A 16,716-nucleotide genomic window follows, 5' to 3' on the forward strand; every position below is an offset into this window, starting at 1 on the left:
GGGGCGTGGGCCAGGGACCCCAGAAGGGGTGAAACAGGGCAAGGACACCACAGGTGGGGCCCAGGAGCCCCCCGGAGCCGCCTCATCCGTCTCCCCAACCCTCAGGAGTGAAGACGGCGCCGGCAAGAGTGAGCGTGGCAGCGACAGGGGAGCCGGGGTGAAGCGCAAACTTAGCTGCCTCCGCAGCCGGGTCACCAGGCAGAAGGAGAAGGTCAGGGGCTGCGGGGAGGGGCGTGTGCTCCCCGGCTCCTCAGGGGGCCCTGGCTCCAGAGCCCTTGCATGGGCAGGGCCAGAAGCGTGGAGCGAGCGTTCTGAGGCTGCTTCCCTCCCGTGCAGGGGAAGAGCCCGGCGCCTGGGAGGGACAAGGCCCAGGAGGCCCGAGAGAGGAAGGAGTGTGCCGGTGGGCACCAGCTGGTACGAGGAAGCTCCCCTGGCCACTCCAGCTGCCCCCTGTGCGGCAAGTCCTTCCAGAATTCTGGTAAGTCTGCGGCCTAGAATGACCCCTGGGCCGCAGCCTCTTATTCTCCCTCGCGGCCTTGAAATTGCTCCTGTAGCCCCTCTTGCTCTTCAACCCCTGTTCCTTGTCCCTGGCCAAGCACAGGACGGAACCAGGGGGTGGTGCCCAAGGGCAGGGGCCACGTGGTTCTTTCGGGACCAGCAGACCCCTCTTGGAGCCCGCACTTTGGTCGCTGCGAGGACCCTCCTGCACGATCTAGATTCAGGTGTCTCAGGCGGGCAGGGCTGCTGGAGGGAAGCCCCACAGACTGCTGGCTTACACGGCAGAAACAGGCTGCGCCGTTCTAGATAAGTCTGAGGTCCAGGTTTGACAGGGCAGGGTCCCTCCGAAGGCACTGGGGAAGGGTCTGTTGTACGGGGTCTGTCCTGGCTTTGGGCAGCTCCTTGGTCTATGGCTGCAGAACCACATCCTCACAGCACTGTCCCTGTGCACGGTGTGTGCAGCTGTCCCCTTCCACAGGACACTGGATACATCGCACCAGGGACCCTGCCACAGTGTATCTCCCCTGACATTTACATCAGCAACAGCCCTATTTCCAATAAGGCCACACCCCAAGGTACTGGGGGCTACGTCGACAGCATACAAATTGGGTGGGGAGTAGACATCATTCATTCATAAGCGGCAGCTTCCTGCCTGCCAGGGCTGTCCAGGGAACTCAGCAAGGCTCTCCCTCAGGAAAGGCACTGGAGGAGGACTGGGCTCAAGGCACTTTCAAAGGGGATTGGTCGTTTCTGACATTTAGAATGTTGTCTTTTTGAAAATGAGCCCCACTCTGCAGGGAGCAGAGGTGAGGCACTAGCAGCTGCATGTCAGGAGAGATTTGAGTGTGGTTTGTGGCATGAATCAGACTGACCGCTGCCTCAGGCAGCTCAGGCTAGTGCCGGGTTTCTTGAGAAGATTCTAAGACCAACCACAACGTGTGGGTTTCCCCCCCCCCACCCCCTAACCAGTTCTCCAATGCCTATTGGGTGTTGTATAATGCGACTCAATTTTGACTCGACCCAGAGTTGGTATCAGATCCTATAGGTTAAGGGCTCAGTCCCCACCTGAAGGCCAATAGCAAGTCCAGCTGAGCTTCTGACCCGCCAGCTGCACACCAGAGGCTCCTTGGAAACTCCTTCTAGTCCCTTGTTTTGCTAGAGTAGTTCACGCAACTCAGAAACATTTTACTTGCTAGGTCATTGGTCTTTATAAAAGGACGAAACTCACCATCAGTCAGAGGAAGCGATGCGGGGAGCAGGTATGGACAGGCACAGATGCTCTCTGAGTGCCATCCTTTGGGGTTCTACACAGGCTTCCTTACCCAAGCAGTGTTTAATGCCTTGGCCACTGGGGATGGATTCAACGTCCAGCTCCATCTCCTCCAAGTAGCCACAGGCTGGGGGCACTGGAAGTTCCAACCTCTAATTCTATGGCTGGTTCCCCTGGAAACCAGCCCCATCCTTAGGTCACGTAGGGACTTTCCAAAAGTCACCTCATCGACATAACAAAAAACACCTCTATCCCTCTTATCACTTCGGAAATTTCCAGTATTTTAGAAGTGCTGTGCCCAGCACAGAGACAGAAAGACCAAATATGCATTTATCGTCATATGCAAACATGCATATGGTCACCTATCACACTCCACCTTGGCACTACAGCTGAGGTCAGGTAATCTGCAGGTTGTTGAACAGCACGCACTGCTCCTGGGAGCACCCCTCCCGTGAATCACAACAACCAAAAGTGGCTCAGACAGGGGTGCATTGAGAGTTACACCCCCGCCCAGGCAGCAAGTACCCCTTGGGACCTAAGCTGCGGGTTTTGCTTTTCTTCTCTTACTGGCTCCACTTGTGAGCGTTTTCCTTCGTCTCATCCCTCCCTGTGCCCAGCAGGCATGCGTGCAGGTACCATGCTGCTATTCAAGGAGGCGCTACCGTGTGCTCAGTGCTTGATCTCACTAAATCTGAACATCTTCTTAACCCCATTTCTCCCCTCAAAATTATTTACTGAGCACTCGTGGGCTATCTGGCACTGCTCCCGAACAAGGGTCCAGCAGTGGAGAGAAAAACCCCTGCCCCAGGGGAGATTACTCCCAGCGAGAGAAAGCAAACAAATAATGGGAAGATGAGGGTGACAAGAAGTGCTGTGAAGAAAAAGGAAGCAGGGCAAGGGGACAGAAAGTGATGGAGAGCTTGCCTGCCTGAGCCCTGCTAGTTGAGACTGGCTACCAAGCATCCTTCCAGTTATAATGACCAAGTGTCCCCCTTGGGAGAGGGGGTCAAAGTGGGAGTCACCCCAGCTGAGGAGCACTGCTCTTCCTCAGTGGATCGGGAAAGCCCCTCTGAAGAGCTGATGTTTGAGTGGAGACAGTTAACAAAAAGAGACGATGCATGAGAAAGTGTTTCAGGTGCTAGAAGCAAAAGCCCCAGGCCAGGAAATCCCTTGCCACAAGAGGCGGCACAGAGGCCTTGAAGGCCAGGGTTCCGATTTCCTGAACATCCTTTACAATCACAGAAGACGTGGCACAGACAGGAAGGATAACGGGCAGCCTTCCTGCTCGGAGCACTTAGGTATCCCAGGTGCTCTACACAGATTTCCTCATCACCCCGACCACTCTCTAAGACAGATGCCAGTATCACCCTGTCCACAGGTGAGGAAACCGAGGCCCAGAGTAAAGTGCTGTCCAAGGTCGCACAGCCAGGAAGGAACCTGGAGCCTGAGCCCCTGGTCACCAGCCTGTGGCACATCATGCCATGTGGCTTTCTGACTTTTCATTTTATACTTTACAAAGGCAAAATTTCCTATTTTGAAAGAAAACTAAAAGACAGATGTACGGAGAGTGTCATATAACAAAGACACCTCCTTGTGTTGCATTTAAATGTCAACAGCTGAGGGATCACCATTCCTGACAGTCCTGTTCTGCATTTAACCTTGGAGCCCTGGGTGGTCTGACCCCACCTACCCCTCCATCCGGTTTCCCACTGCTCAGTCATCCAGACTCCACCACCCAGCACCCTGAGGTCTCCTGAGCAAGGCTGCTCATCTAGTGCTGTTCCTGGAACACCCTCTGCCACCTAACTCCTACTCACCCTTCCAAAGTAGAGGCTCGCCTACCCGGGGCAGCCTGCCCTAGGCGACACTGTGTCCTGATGAACTTGTCTCTTAGGTCGGTTGCCCTTCCAAGAGCTATTTTACCCCCTCAGGTATGTCTGGAGACATTTTTGGTTGTCAAGAGTAGGGGTGCTACTTGGCATTTTTATTACCTGCAGTGTTGTTCAACACCCTCAAAGGCACAGAACAGGCCCTAGAGAATTAGCCAATCCCAACTGCCAGTAGTGCAGAAAATGAGAAACCCGAATCAGTGAGTCTCCTTAGCTTTCAGCAGAGTCACTAGCCTGTCATGAGGACTCAATATGTACAGAATGGTTGCATGGTAAGAGAAAGACAAGGGTTACCTCTCCTTCCTGCCAGGTTCCTTGAGAAAGTTGGCTTCTGTATTTGGGGGAGAACTGTGTCTACCTGAAGGTATTTCTATAATCAAGGTGGCCATAGAATAAGAATCATGCCACCTTGGTAGTTCCCACTGTCTTTGGAATAAAGGCCAGTCGCCATAGCAATTCAGAGGTTTGCAGATTTACTGATCCATTGAGATCCCAAAATTACCTGTTTCTGGGCTTATGACCTGAGATGGAGTGGGGTGTCTCCTGAAGCATGTCTTGCACTTCCGGAATCTCCATTCCCTGGACATGCTCTCTCTTCTGACCATGAAGACTGGACTCAGACTGAAGGCAGTCACTTGGGGACGCCACCCCCGTTTCTGAGCTAAGGGTCCTCAACCATAGACAGTGTGTCTTTCGAAGTGAGTTTGGTTTGTGGAGATCTTGGGCTGGTGGAATGTTCAGTGTGAAGGGCTCAGCTCCTCCCCTGGTTATGTGTGGGACTAGACTGGACAAGCAGCCTTGGGGTGGGGGTATCTGATGGCACCTGAGGGGGTGCTGGCTTGGGGGAAGCATCTGCAATGCCTACAGGTATTTAAGAACCCCTCATGGGGACATGTTCAGGTGTCAGGGCCCTGAAATGTTTCTGGGTCTGAAAACTGTTGGGGTATCTGGTGGCTCTGCTGAAGGTGTCTGGTACTTTGAGGTATCTGGCATGGTTTTAGATTCTGAATGTTAATAGTTTTGGGGTATTCAACTGAGCTAGGCAGGGTGCCTGACCATTTTTCGGGGACATGCTCTGGTGTTGCGGCCCTGATATGTTTCTGGGTCTTAAAACTGTTGGGGTATCTGGTGGCTCTGGTGAAGGTGTCTGGTACTTTGAGGTATCTGGCATGGTTTTAGATTCTGAATGTTATTAGTTTTGGGGTATTCAACTGAGCTAGGCAGGGTGTCTGATCATTTTTGGGGGGCCTGAACCATGTTTGGGGTAGCTGATGCACCTGTCTGAGCATCTGGTGTGTGTCTGGGGCATCTGGTGGTACCTACATTGACGCCAACCTCTGGAACCACCTGAGCCGGTGTAATCCATGTTGCTACTTCTTCGCAGGGGGCAGAACTGTTCTCTCCACTGCTCTCCTCTCTCAGACTCTTGCCCCCAGACTTACCCACTCAGATGCCCCCAACCCTGCCAAAGCCCCCAAGCACTTGCAGATAACCACCTTCCAAGGTCCTTTGATCCCTCCAACGCGCTCCCCAGCCCCACCGGCCTCCCAGCCAAAAATACCCCCCCTCGGGCTCAGGCCGACTCCCCGAAATGCCTCCCTACACTGCTGATCTCCCTCCAGGGTCCCCTCCTCGGGCGCCCCCAGCCCCACTGATACCCCGGCCCTCTCTGGCACCGCCTCCCTAACTGTGTCCTAACCGGTCCTTCAGAGTCGCCTGCACCCACATCGCCAGCAGCTTCTCGCTCCGAGGCCCGCGCCCCCGCCCTGGCCCGCGGGCGGACACCAGACCCGCAGCGCCAGGCTTGGCCGGAAGCGCAGTCCAGGGGCCACTAAGCCCCGCCCTCCCTTTTTGCCCCGCCCCTCGCCCCGCCCCGGGGCGGGGCCGCGCACGCGCGTCGGGCCCAGCCGGCTCCCGCTTCCGGCTCGGCGCGGCGGGCCGCTGTGCGGCGGGGAGGCCGGGCGGCGGCGCGGAGACCGTGCGAGCGGCGGGCGGCGAGCGGCCTGCGGGGGACCGGGCGGAGGTGAGGGCGGCGAGGCGGGCCGAGGAGAACGGGGCTCAGGAGGGGGGCTCGGGCCCCGGCCCGGGCGCGGGACCCCGGCCGCCTCGGCCTCCAGCTGGGCCCCCGGGGGCCCCCCGAGCTGGCGGCGGCCCCGCGCCCGGCCGGCGAGCGGGCGCTGTCTGGCGGGCGCGGGGTGCAGGCGGCGCCCGCCCGCCCCGTCGGAACCCCGGCGGGGGTGCGCCCCTCCTCCTCTGGAGGGGAAGGTCACCGGCCCCGGGGCACGGCCGGGAAGGTGGCGAGGACCCGCACCGAGGCCGGCGCGGGGCACCTGGGGCCTGCGCGCGCAGCCTCGCCCCCTGCAGCCGACTCCCCCGGAGCGTCCGGGGAGCGAACCCCGCAAAGTTATGCGCTCTGCGTCTTCCTCGCTGCTCTCTCCGGGTGCTTTCTCGTGGAGGACACGATGGTGGGGGGCAGCGAGCAGACACCCTGGGCCCTCCCGCCATGTCTTGTAGCTGTCTGCCCCTTACCTTTACCTGTTGCTCTGTTGGCGGTGGAAGCTGTCAGGGAGATGGCCGGCCAGAGGGGGAACGTTTCTTGAACAACTTCACCACGGAAGTGAAGAACAAGGTTCCCTCTTTGCCTCTTTCGTGGAGAGTGGAACTCCAGCCGGAGCGCTGAAGGGGCGTCCCCTCTTGTTGACTAGAGGGAGTTGGGGGACACCTAAACAACCCCATGGCCAAGGGCGATTTGGGAATGATATTGCAGGTGTCTGGGTGAATGATTAATCGTGGGACTGTGTAGAGAAATGTCAAAAGCCCAGGCTGGGTGTCAGATCCTTGCTAAGCCTCAATGTCCCCGTCTCCAGAAAGGGAATAAGGATCCGTTGGGGATTTGATGAGATGGTGTGTTTCAAGTGCATACAGTTGAAAGTGTAAAGTGCATGGCAAATGCTCAAAGGTGTAATGTGTTCTGTGCGTGCCTGTGTGCGTGACGCCAGGCCTGTATTTGTAAGTGGACATTCCAAATAATAAAGAATCTGGAAAGAGCATCTCAATTGTGGTCGCTTGAACTGTGTCTATCAGAATTTGCCTTTTGTCAATACTTTGCTATTCTGTGGGTCAGGCCCTTTGGAGAAAAGAGCTGTTCTAAGATAAGTGTACAGCTGGAAGGCATAATAAATGGAATTCTTGTGTGTGTAACTTGTTTTGGTTTTGTGTAGCTTATTTCCCTTTTAAATGGCCTCCCATAGAGAAATGCAGTTCTCCTAGGCTCACTGGAGAATGCTCCCACTTTGCAAGTTGAAGTAGCAGGTGGGTTGTTTCTGCATAAACTGGTATAATTTTCATTCTTGTCACACAGTAGCAATTACTTCTGGCTGCAGGGCCGTTGCCCTTGTCACCAGCTCTGGGACTTGGGCTGTGGTCACCAGCTGTGCCTCCCTAGGTGTTTACCTACTGCATGTTTAGCATTTTTCTGATCCTGATGTCAAGGTCTCCTTCATTCTTCCTCACTCACTCTGAGCCTTGTTTCCATTTCTTCAGATTCCATCTCTGAGTTACATTTTCATCTCCCTGCTATTAAATAATTTAAAGCCCAGCTACCTGTATCAAGTCCAGCCAATCATTGTTACTTGTTGAACTTTTACGTTTCCCCAGAAAGTGGCAAAGAGCTGCTGTGTTTTAAAAACCTTTCCACGTGTAAAACAATTCCAGTCGCACTCTGGAGTAGCCTGTAGGAGTTTTTTGGAGGAGGAATGTGCCTGAGGAGGAGGGGACAAACTGATTAAAAGAATGTCCTCAGGAGGTCCCAGTGAAAGGACCCCTGCAGCTGTGTGCCCCTTTTGTTGTTAACATTGAGTTGAGTGTGAACTAAAATCTGCTTGTTTGTTTCTCTGCTTTTGTTCTTAGTTTCAACTGAGTACAAAGTTGCAGTTGGTTGTGTTCAAAGTAGAGAATACACAGATTTACTATCTTGAATCTTGGAGGAAAAAAAAATTGTAAAGTTTAATTAAGAGTATGTATGCGGTGGTTACATTTTAAAGTCAAGTCACTTTTAAATATATATTCATGGATACATAGTAGCTTTATTGCAATGAAATTCATGTACCTTAAAATTCACCCTTTTAAAGAGTACCAGTCACAGATTTTAGTATGTTCCCAAAGTTATGCAACTGTCACCACTATCTAATTCCAGAACATTGTATCAGCTCGTAACAGGTGGGTTCAGGAGAATAAGGAGGAGGAGGAGGGGTGTAGGCTAAACAAGCACCGGCTCCTCTGCCACAAGGGCCAGTGGGTGTGGGCTAGAAGGCCGGAGGTGTGAGAGAATGGTCCCCAGGAAAAGGGGAAAACCCTGGTTCCCTGCCCCGCCCAAGGGAGGGTGGAGCTGAGCAGGGGAAAGAAGCTGGTGAGGAGCCTGGAGAAGGGAGGAGGAAGGATGGAGAGTCAGGAGACCTGGAGGAGGCACATGGATCAGGGAGACATGTGAAGAAGCTGCCCTTGCTTCTCGGTCCCGGACTGGGTGACACAGATGTGGGTGAGAGACCCTTGGGGAGGTTAATAATGGCAGTGTAGATCTTGATTTTGATTTTGCTCTTTTCCTTCCAGACTTGTCTGGCTGTTTCTGACCCTTGTCTGTGAAGTCTCAAAAAGGGGGAATAACTTATCTACATGGATGGCATGTGGCTGGATTGTTCACATTAATAGATTCTTTTAATGCATTTTTATTGAGGTAGTCTTGGTTTGTAATGTATGTTTCAGGTGTAAACATTATAAATGGACAGCTATAGTACAACTCAGTCTCCTCAGTGCCGGGCATTGTGCCCAAGTCGTGGCAATAAAGTCGATTACACAGTCCCTGCCAGGTGAGAGATGGTTACAGAGTCCTTTGTGCTGTGCCTTGGGACAGGTTGAGGCAGAGATGCAGGCTTAGGGTTTCAATGGGAATGTGCCCCATGTGTGGGCAGGCAAGCCCTTTCTCTTTCAAGGGGTGGTGATTGGCAGCTATTGGCAGAGGAGGAACAGCATGTGCAAAGGCTCAGAGTCCAGAAACAGTGTACTGTTAATGGCACAGAACTGAAACAAGCATTTTACAGACCAGGTGTTACGGCAGGGGACTTTATGGCTACTTCCATCAGTGGGTGGAGAATGACAGGGAAAGGGCAGAGGCTGGAACAGGGAAGCCCATTGGGGAAACAACCTAAGCCCGGGTGAGGACAGAGTCAATGAGAGCAAACTTCCAATCTCTCAAAGACACCTGAGCCGGGGGTTAGTTGATAATGTGCGGTAGTCAGGTGGATAGTGGGTGCCAAGGTCATCAACTAGCAGACCTCTTCCTTACTTGGCCTGGTCACCCTGCAACTTACAGGTGGCTGATAGTCATTGGTGTGACAGTTGGGACCCCTCTCAAGTATATCTTGCATTGGAAAGGGGAAAAGCTGTGTTCTCTGCCCTTGGATCAAGGATCTCTTCCCCCATCTCCAGCCTGTCCTGAGGCCTTTCAAGGTTCAAGGACAGTAAGAAGTAGTTCTTCATAGATGATCAGAGATCCTGAGAGAGTGGTACTTTGGGATGGATGGGGGCAAAAGAGGAGTCTCTGCCTGCTAGAGGTTGGGTTGGTGGTGGAGCAAGGAAGGAGACGTACAGAGGACCTAGCCCCTTGGGGAGGCAAGAGCCATCAGAAATAAAAATGAAGTCAATCTGACAGTAGAGCAGTGATCTGGTTAATGAGCTTATATAATCAAAAGTGGAAGCCTCAGGAGTCATTCTGGATGCTGTAAGTCCATGTCCTTGAAGTTCTGGGACTTTCCTGTCCATCCCTAGTAAATATAAGCCACCTTTGCCCCCCTCAACACCACTACCACAGTGAGTTATACAAGGAGAGTCGTGGCTTCAACCACCCTCTCCTACACCACTGGTCTTGGTTGTGGTAGGCAAAAAAAAAACACCCCCCCCAAGTCCTAGCCCCTAAGAACTGCAAATACATTGCTTTACAGGTGAAAGAGTATGGTTAAGGCTCTAGGATGAGGGATTATCATGGATTATCCATGTCGGTCCCACATCATCACGAGAGTGCTTATGAAGAGAGGCAGGAGGGCCAGTGAGCTTAGAAGGGGCTGTGCTGCTGACTGAAGGTGGAGGAAGGAGCCATGAGCCAAGGGGTGCCAGCCCAGCTGGCAAAGGCAGGGAAGGGGATTCCCCCTTCAAGCCTCTAAGAAGGAGCTCAGTCCTGCTGAGACACTTTAGACTGTTACTAACAGGACTGTGTGTAAAATAAATTTGCATTGTTTTCAGCCACCATCTTTATTCATTTGTTACAGCAGCAACAGGTAAGATGACTGAAGGGAGCTCAGGTCTGCTTTTGTGGTGTTAGAGAAGCTACTTAAACTCTAATCCTCAGTTTCCTGTCTATAAAATTAGAAGCATAATATCACTCCTTAATTCACAGGGTTATGATTGTGGAGTTCTCAGCAGGTCAGGTGTCTCTGTTCACTCACTCATTTATTCACTCATTCACTCATTCACCAGGTTATCGCCAGGTGCCTGCTGTGCACTAGGTTGCAACAGCAAGCACTTACTGAACTTAGCGCTTTTTTTTAATTTTAAAAAATAAATCCATTCAAAATGAGGGGCAAAGTATATATAAATAAATAAAAGTAATTTTTAAGAAAGGTCTGCCCCAGGGATTTGAGGGCTAGTAATAATTCGCATCCCGCAAATTAGTACTTTTCAGTGTGTTGTTAACTGGGTTATTATGGGGAAGCTAAAACCTTCTCCTCGGTATTTCCCGTCTTCTAGAATGTGGATCTTCCGGAAGCTGTGGTCAAAGAGGGATGCCCTCCAGCTTCCCCAATTCCTGGGAAGAGCACCACTGTCCACAGGCTTGGTCATCCTGCGGCTGTGGTGGGTTTTATTCCCCCAAATGGGGATTTTATAATTTGCATACCACAACAGTCACCCTCATAAAGTGTAAATATCAGTGGTTTTGAATATATTAAAAGTTGTGCAATCATCACCACTGTTTCCTCCCATAATATTTTCACCGCCCTGCGGCCACTCCTCATTGCTCGTACCCAGGCTGCCGGCAGCCATGACTCACCACCCAGCTCCATGCATTTGCCTATTCGGGGCATTTCCTATAAATGGAATACTACGATATATGGCCTTTTGCATCCGGTTTATTTTACGTAGCATCATGTAATCCAGGTCATCTACATTGTCACATGAATTTGCAGGTTTATAATCTGTCATGACATGAGCATTAGTGGAGCGCTGACGTGGCCCTGGTGGCGGTGACGGTGACCTGACTGAGGGCCTCTCACTGGTTGATGAGCTTCCTGTCCCTTTTCTGCTGGGATGGGCTCCTAGCTCGAGGGGCTTCTTGGCCTGTCTACACTGTTGCGTAAATACTTACTGAGCTGGACAACTAATATAAATAAAAATAAGGTGAAACCCAAAGGCCTTCCGGTAGTAAAACCAACTGAACACTGACATTTCTGTCCCTGGATATTTTGAAAGGTAGAGTCGCTCTCCCTTGACCTGGAATGTTCTCCTTGTAGTTGGGGCCCTCTGGGGCACCATTGTGCACTTGGTTTTGACCATGGTCTTAATGAAAGCTCAGCAGCCCTGTAAGTGGATGCACGCGCACGTGCACATAATGGAATCCAGTGTTCTGTCAGACCATACCCAACTTTGTCATTCATGACAGACTGGTGTCTTTTGTTTCACTGTGAGACGCTTTCCCAACTCACCACTGGGTCACAATCCACAATGTCAGAATACCAGCTCGGGAGTCTAATGAATCATGCGGCGGGAAAATATTTAGAAAAGAAACGCCTGGTGATACAAGGAATAGCTTTGACTTTGGAGGAACTGTATTCGTTTCCTCGGGCTGCTGTAACAAATCAGCATGAACTGGGGAGCTTCAAATAACACGTAATTCTCACAGTTCTCGGGGACAGCTAGAAATTTGAAATCAAGGTGTCAGGTGGCCACACTCCCACAGGAAGAGCCCTTCCTTGCCCTTCCTGCTTCTAGAAGGCGGCCTAAGTGTTGGCTGGCATGTGGCTGTATCTCTCTAGTCTGTCTCTGTGTCCAGATTCCCTTCTCCTTTTATAGAGGAACCAGCCACTGGGTTTAGGGCCACCCTAACGCCGCATGATTTCATGTTGAGATCTTTAACTATATCTGCAAGAACCTGTTTCCAACTTAGGTCTTATTCTGAAGCTCTGGGTGGTCGTGAATTTCAGGAAGGGCCCTTTTCAACCCACCACAGGAACCTTCTATTTCTAGTGACTTCTGAATGAGAACAAGTTTACAAGTTATTAGTACTCCTTTCTGAAATTCTTCACAGCACATATTTATTTTCAGATATTTTAGAGTTGAAATGGTGTTAGCCTCTGCTCACTTTTGGGGATAAGAGAGGAAAGGAGAGATTTTTTGGTTTTCTTTTTTCTTGCATTGTTGTTTGCTTTTGTACAGTGAATGGTTTCTCCCCTCCGGTGTAGTCACTATAGTTCTCCCACCTCCATAGCACCCCTCATCCATCACCTCCCCTCTATTGACCCCTCTACTTCCCCCTCCTTTGCTGGATGCCTCAGGTCTATATGGTCAGCCTGCAAGGTTTGTATTTCCCTTGACCTTTTGTTCGGTTTCTCTATAGTCCACATTTAAGTGACACCATCCGGTATTTATCTTTTTCCTTCTGATTCATTTCCCTGAGCATAGTCCCTTCCAGCTCCATCCATGTTGCCTCAATGGCATGAGTTTGTAAAGTGGGAGATGTTAGGGAGAACTACTTTCTTTCCTGAAAAGCTTCTAAATTTGAATCCTCTGTGATTATATTTTGCTCTAAAGTACAGATAGATGTCTGATATTACAATCTGCCAAATGCTTCGCTATTAGTATATACCATATATTATGTAATCTAGTCCTTCCCTGGACAATAAAATACCACTTTTGCCAAATACAAAGGTTTTGTAGATCTAGAGACAGGGAAAACCATGCTCTGTCCGCCTAGCCAGGCACCTAGCTTAAGTAAATACATGCAATTATTTTCTTCCTGCCCTTGAGCCTTGAGATATATTAAAATATATTCAAGCTCACACCATTCCTGTTCTAAAAGGAATCCTAGCAAAGGTCTTTGCAAGGTTCTGTAATTTTCCCAACGTAAGAGCTGGTTGCTGGCTTATATTAATAGCAGCTATAACTGGCATACTTAGCATTGTAAGGATCTTGAGATGCTCAGAAACCAGTTTCATACCTGTTTGCCGCCAGAATAGGCTGTTTCGGGGCTCTGGAATCCAGTAATGACTTTACTAGTTAATCCACTTGGCTGCTTCCTTCCCCCCATTCCCTTCTGCAGGTCAGGGATTAAAACTGGGAGCTCTCTGTGCCAAATGAGTCCTGCTGGGTACATCTTGATTGCTGGGGATAGGCCCTCCTTTCTAGAACAAACAAATTAGATATGGTAGACCAGGTATCAGCAGAGCTACACAATAAATATTTGAGACTTGACAGACTGCAAAGCTCTCATAGTGTACTCAGGAACACAGCCACAGCCCAAGTGGTGATGTTCCAATAAAACTTTATTCACAAGCGCAGTGGCCCCAAGCCACTGTTTGCCAACCCTGCAGAAGGTCATGGTTTTTACCTTCCAGTCTCTAGGACCTGATCTTGTGAGTCTGAGGAAGGAGTGAAGAGGATCGGAGTTCCTCTGGGGCATGAGCCAACTGGGTGCCGCCTGTGGAGGACCCCTAAGCCTCCCTGTTCCTGACACCATTCCGTTGTCTTTTGCAGACACAGGACCCTTGAATAATGTCCAAGGCCAATGAAAGCAAACAGGTTTCCTCTGGCATTGGATGTGCATGTTTTTCTGTCCTGCCTTCCGCCTCTTAACAGAATGCTTTTTATGGGCTGAAAGAGAAACCCACTGGACTGTCGAGTGTTTGATTTCCTCTGCCCTCCTTACAGCCATCTCTGCTCACATTTGGGTTTTATTTCCCACATTCATTTTGAAATAACAATAATAATACCAACTGGGGTTTTCTGGAGGATTTCAGATGTGTAGGAACTCTACCTGAATTAATCTTTTCAAAGTCATTTGTTTTCATTAAAATGCTTTTCATTCACATCATTTTGATTTCTTTGCAGCTGATTGAATTAACACAATTGTTTAAAATGTGCCAGAGAGGAAGGCTGCTGCCCTTCCTGGCTGAGCCTTGGGGCCCGATGCTTTGCTGGTGTCTGGCTTTGTACCCGGGGTCGCCAGAGGGCCTTACAGTGCATGTGCCTGTGTGGCATCTGAAACACCCGTGGGTGGTGTTGCAGGAGGCACTGCTTCCTGACTTCAGAAAATAGTGTAAAATTGGGCAAAAAGGAGGGACTTATCTCTCGAACAAGCCCGGGCAGCACAGGGGCATCTGCTGGGTCTTTCCCACACCCTTTCTCCGGTCTGATATGAACGGAAAGCAGGACTTCTGGCTTCTCTTTTTCCTCAGTCACCTTATAGTCCTGAGGTCACAGCTTCTCCCTTCCAGCCAGATTGACCCCCTCCAGCCAGATGTTGAAAGGCCTTGTGCTGTAGATGTCACCCTCTAGGGATGGTTTCTTGCCCCTTCACCCTTGGCAGAAGTTTCCAGGGACATTGCACCTGGTCCCTTGTGAAGTCATTAAACTTGTTCATCGGAAGAACTCAGCCACGTTCATCCTTGTTAACGGCCAGCGATATAGTCAGAACTGCTGAACCATGTGCTCATTCTGTGTTTAACTTTTTTGAGAAACGACCAGACTTCCCCAGGGCTGCACCACTTCATACTACCACCAACAATGGACAGGGTTCCCGTGTCTCCATGGCTTCATCGACACTTGTTATTTTCTATGATTTTAAATGATGCCATCCTGGTGGGTATGACCTGGTGTCTCACAGTGGTTTTGATTTGCATTTCCCTAGTGATTAGTGATGTGGGAACCTCTTTTCTTGTGCTTACTGGCCATTTCTGTATCTTCTTTGGAGAAATAGCTACTCAAGCCCTGGTTTTTTGATGGTTGAGTTGTTCTCTACACGAGTTGCCTTTGACAAGATCTTGCAAGGGCTTAAAAAAAGCCACTCTCGAAGACCCACACCTATGACATCTCAAAGCAGAACCACCCAACAACTGGTATCTGCTCAGTGTTCCCTGACCTAGGAAGAAAGCAGAATTGACTTGGGGTGGTCTCCCCAACTAGACACTAGCCAACCTGCCACATCACCCCAAAACCTGGGCTTATTGATGCAGCAGACTGCAGTCATAAGCCTTAAAGTGAGCACGAATCACACACAGAAGTTGTATCACATCGACCTCGTCCTCTTCCAGCAGGCAGATGTCTCGTCTGCTGGACCAGGGCAGCGGGAGGATGTGTGGACGCAGGGCCGAGCGCCAGGCGGTGCACAGCCCCGGGGCCGGATGAGAGGCACTCAGGCAGTTCTGAGCTAACCAGCCTTTAGCCAAGCTCTTAATTAGCTAGATGGACGTTCCCAGGGGATGTTAATGCCAGTGTCAACTTAGGAGGCGCCTGGGACCGTCCTCTGCTCTGGCTCTGTCGTGACTTAGTTTACTGTGTCATTGAGAAAACGATGTGGAAAGTTTGCTTACAAAAGCTGCAAGTGACAACCAGAGGGGTGGCCTTAATCTCAGCATCACACAGTCAAGACCCAAATATCTCAGTGACTGAAACAATTGGTTGAGGCCAGCATGGTGACCTTCAGGGCAATGGATCTCATCGTCACTGGTCAAAATCAATGTTCGCACCCTCGGCACAGAGGACCTGCGGGACCAGGTCACTCTCCGTGGTGGGGGTCGCCCTGCAGTTGTAAGGTGTCGAGCAATGTTTCTGGTAGTGACCCGCTTGATGCCAGGGGCACCCCCTACAATCAAAGATGTTTCCAGACATTGCCAGATGTCCCCGACAGAACCCCTGATCCAAATAAGCAGCTACCTAAATACAGGATGGGCACCTGGGTCCTAATGACAGCCTGTGAGCAGACAACGTGGAGATTTCAGCCGATGACTGATAATAGTTCATAGTAATAGAAATAGTGATAGTAAGGAGCCAGTGGTTGTGTACAGCAGTCACACCCCATCTCCCCCCACAAAACGAATGCAGTTAGGCTGTATCCTGGAGCTAAGACTCCTCGCAGCAAGAGAGACGCAGCCACGTCTCATCCCTTCAGTCCCACAGCTCTAAGAGTCATCTTCCTGTCCCCGGGCTCTTGTCCACCCTTGGCTGCGGGACTGCCACCCCTCACCTAGACCTCTCCTGAGCGCCACACTCCCGTGTCCTGCTGCCACCTGCCACCACCGTGAGTCCTCACCGGCAGCTTAGGTGGTGTCAGTCTAAAGGGAACTCACTGCCTGTCCTCCCTCCCAGCCCCAAGTATGCCCTTTCTCAGCCACCTAGGTTAGCTCTTGGCACGCTGCACCCCCAAGTCTTCCTCTATCTCCCTAAGTCCACCTGCAGCCCCTTCCATTCTGCTCCCAACACAGTTGCTTCCAGAGGCAAATCCAACCTAACTCCCTGTGCATAAACTTTTCTGTGACTTTACCTTCAAGAGTAAAGTGTAAACTCTCAGACCCACGCGGAACCTTCCTGCACTTCCTTTCTCCTCAGACATACCCCAGACCAGCTACCTCCCGAAGAACGTTGCCTCCCTCTGTCCTTCCTTCAGCAAATATTTGCCGAGCATCCACCCCGCGCCAGGCGCCATGCCAGCAGTGAGCAATAGAGGTCCCCGCCCCGCGAGCTTCCACTCTAAGAAAACTTGAGTACAGTCAGTCCTTATTGTCACCTGTGGATTCCATATTAACGAATTCACCAACTGGCTGAAATCAGTACTCACCGGGCTTTCTCGACGCACCCAAATTCATCAAGTGGGCACACGCACGTCAGCTGTGACTCACGGCGCCCACTGAGACCAGACACAGCGGCCTGCTTTCTTGTTTCAGCCTGTGCTGCAGATGAGGACCCATACGATCCTTTCTGCTGTGTATTTATGCTGCTTTTTGTGTCTCTGTGCCTTCT

General features: G+C 51.1%; 2 protein-coding genes across 2 annotated transcripts in view; both read left to right on the forward strand.

The window, feature by feature from the left end:
• The window catches only part of LOC311182543 (olfactory receptor 7G3-like), a gene marked incomplete at both ends in the record, with an annotated part of 735,701 nt that overhangs the window by 508,582 nt on the left and 210,403 nt on the right, over positions 1-16,716 (forward strand). The window lies entirely within an intron of this gene.
• Positions 1-16,716, forward strand: part of ARHGEF18 (Rho/Rac guanine nucleotide exchange factor 18) — a gene marked incomplete at both ends in the record, with an annotated part of 60,414 nt that overhangs the window by 13,997 nt on the left and 29,701 nt on the right. The window contains 2 exons of the mRNA XM_084248488.1: positions 106-211; positions 337-478. Coding sequence (XP_084104614.1) covers positions 106-211; positions 337-478 — 248 coding nt within the window. The remainder of the gene's footprint in view (positions 1-105; positions 212-336; positions 479-16,716) is intronic.

This window comes from Talpa europaea (genome assembly GCF_964194135.1).
Source record: "Talpa europaea genome assembly, chromosome: 12".
In the NCBI taxonomy this organism is placed as follows: Eukaryota; Metazoa; Chordata; class Mammalia; order Eulipotyphla; family Talpidae; genus Talpa; species Talpa europaea.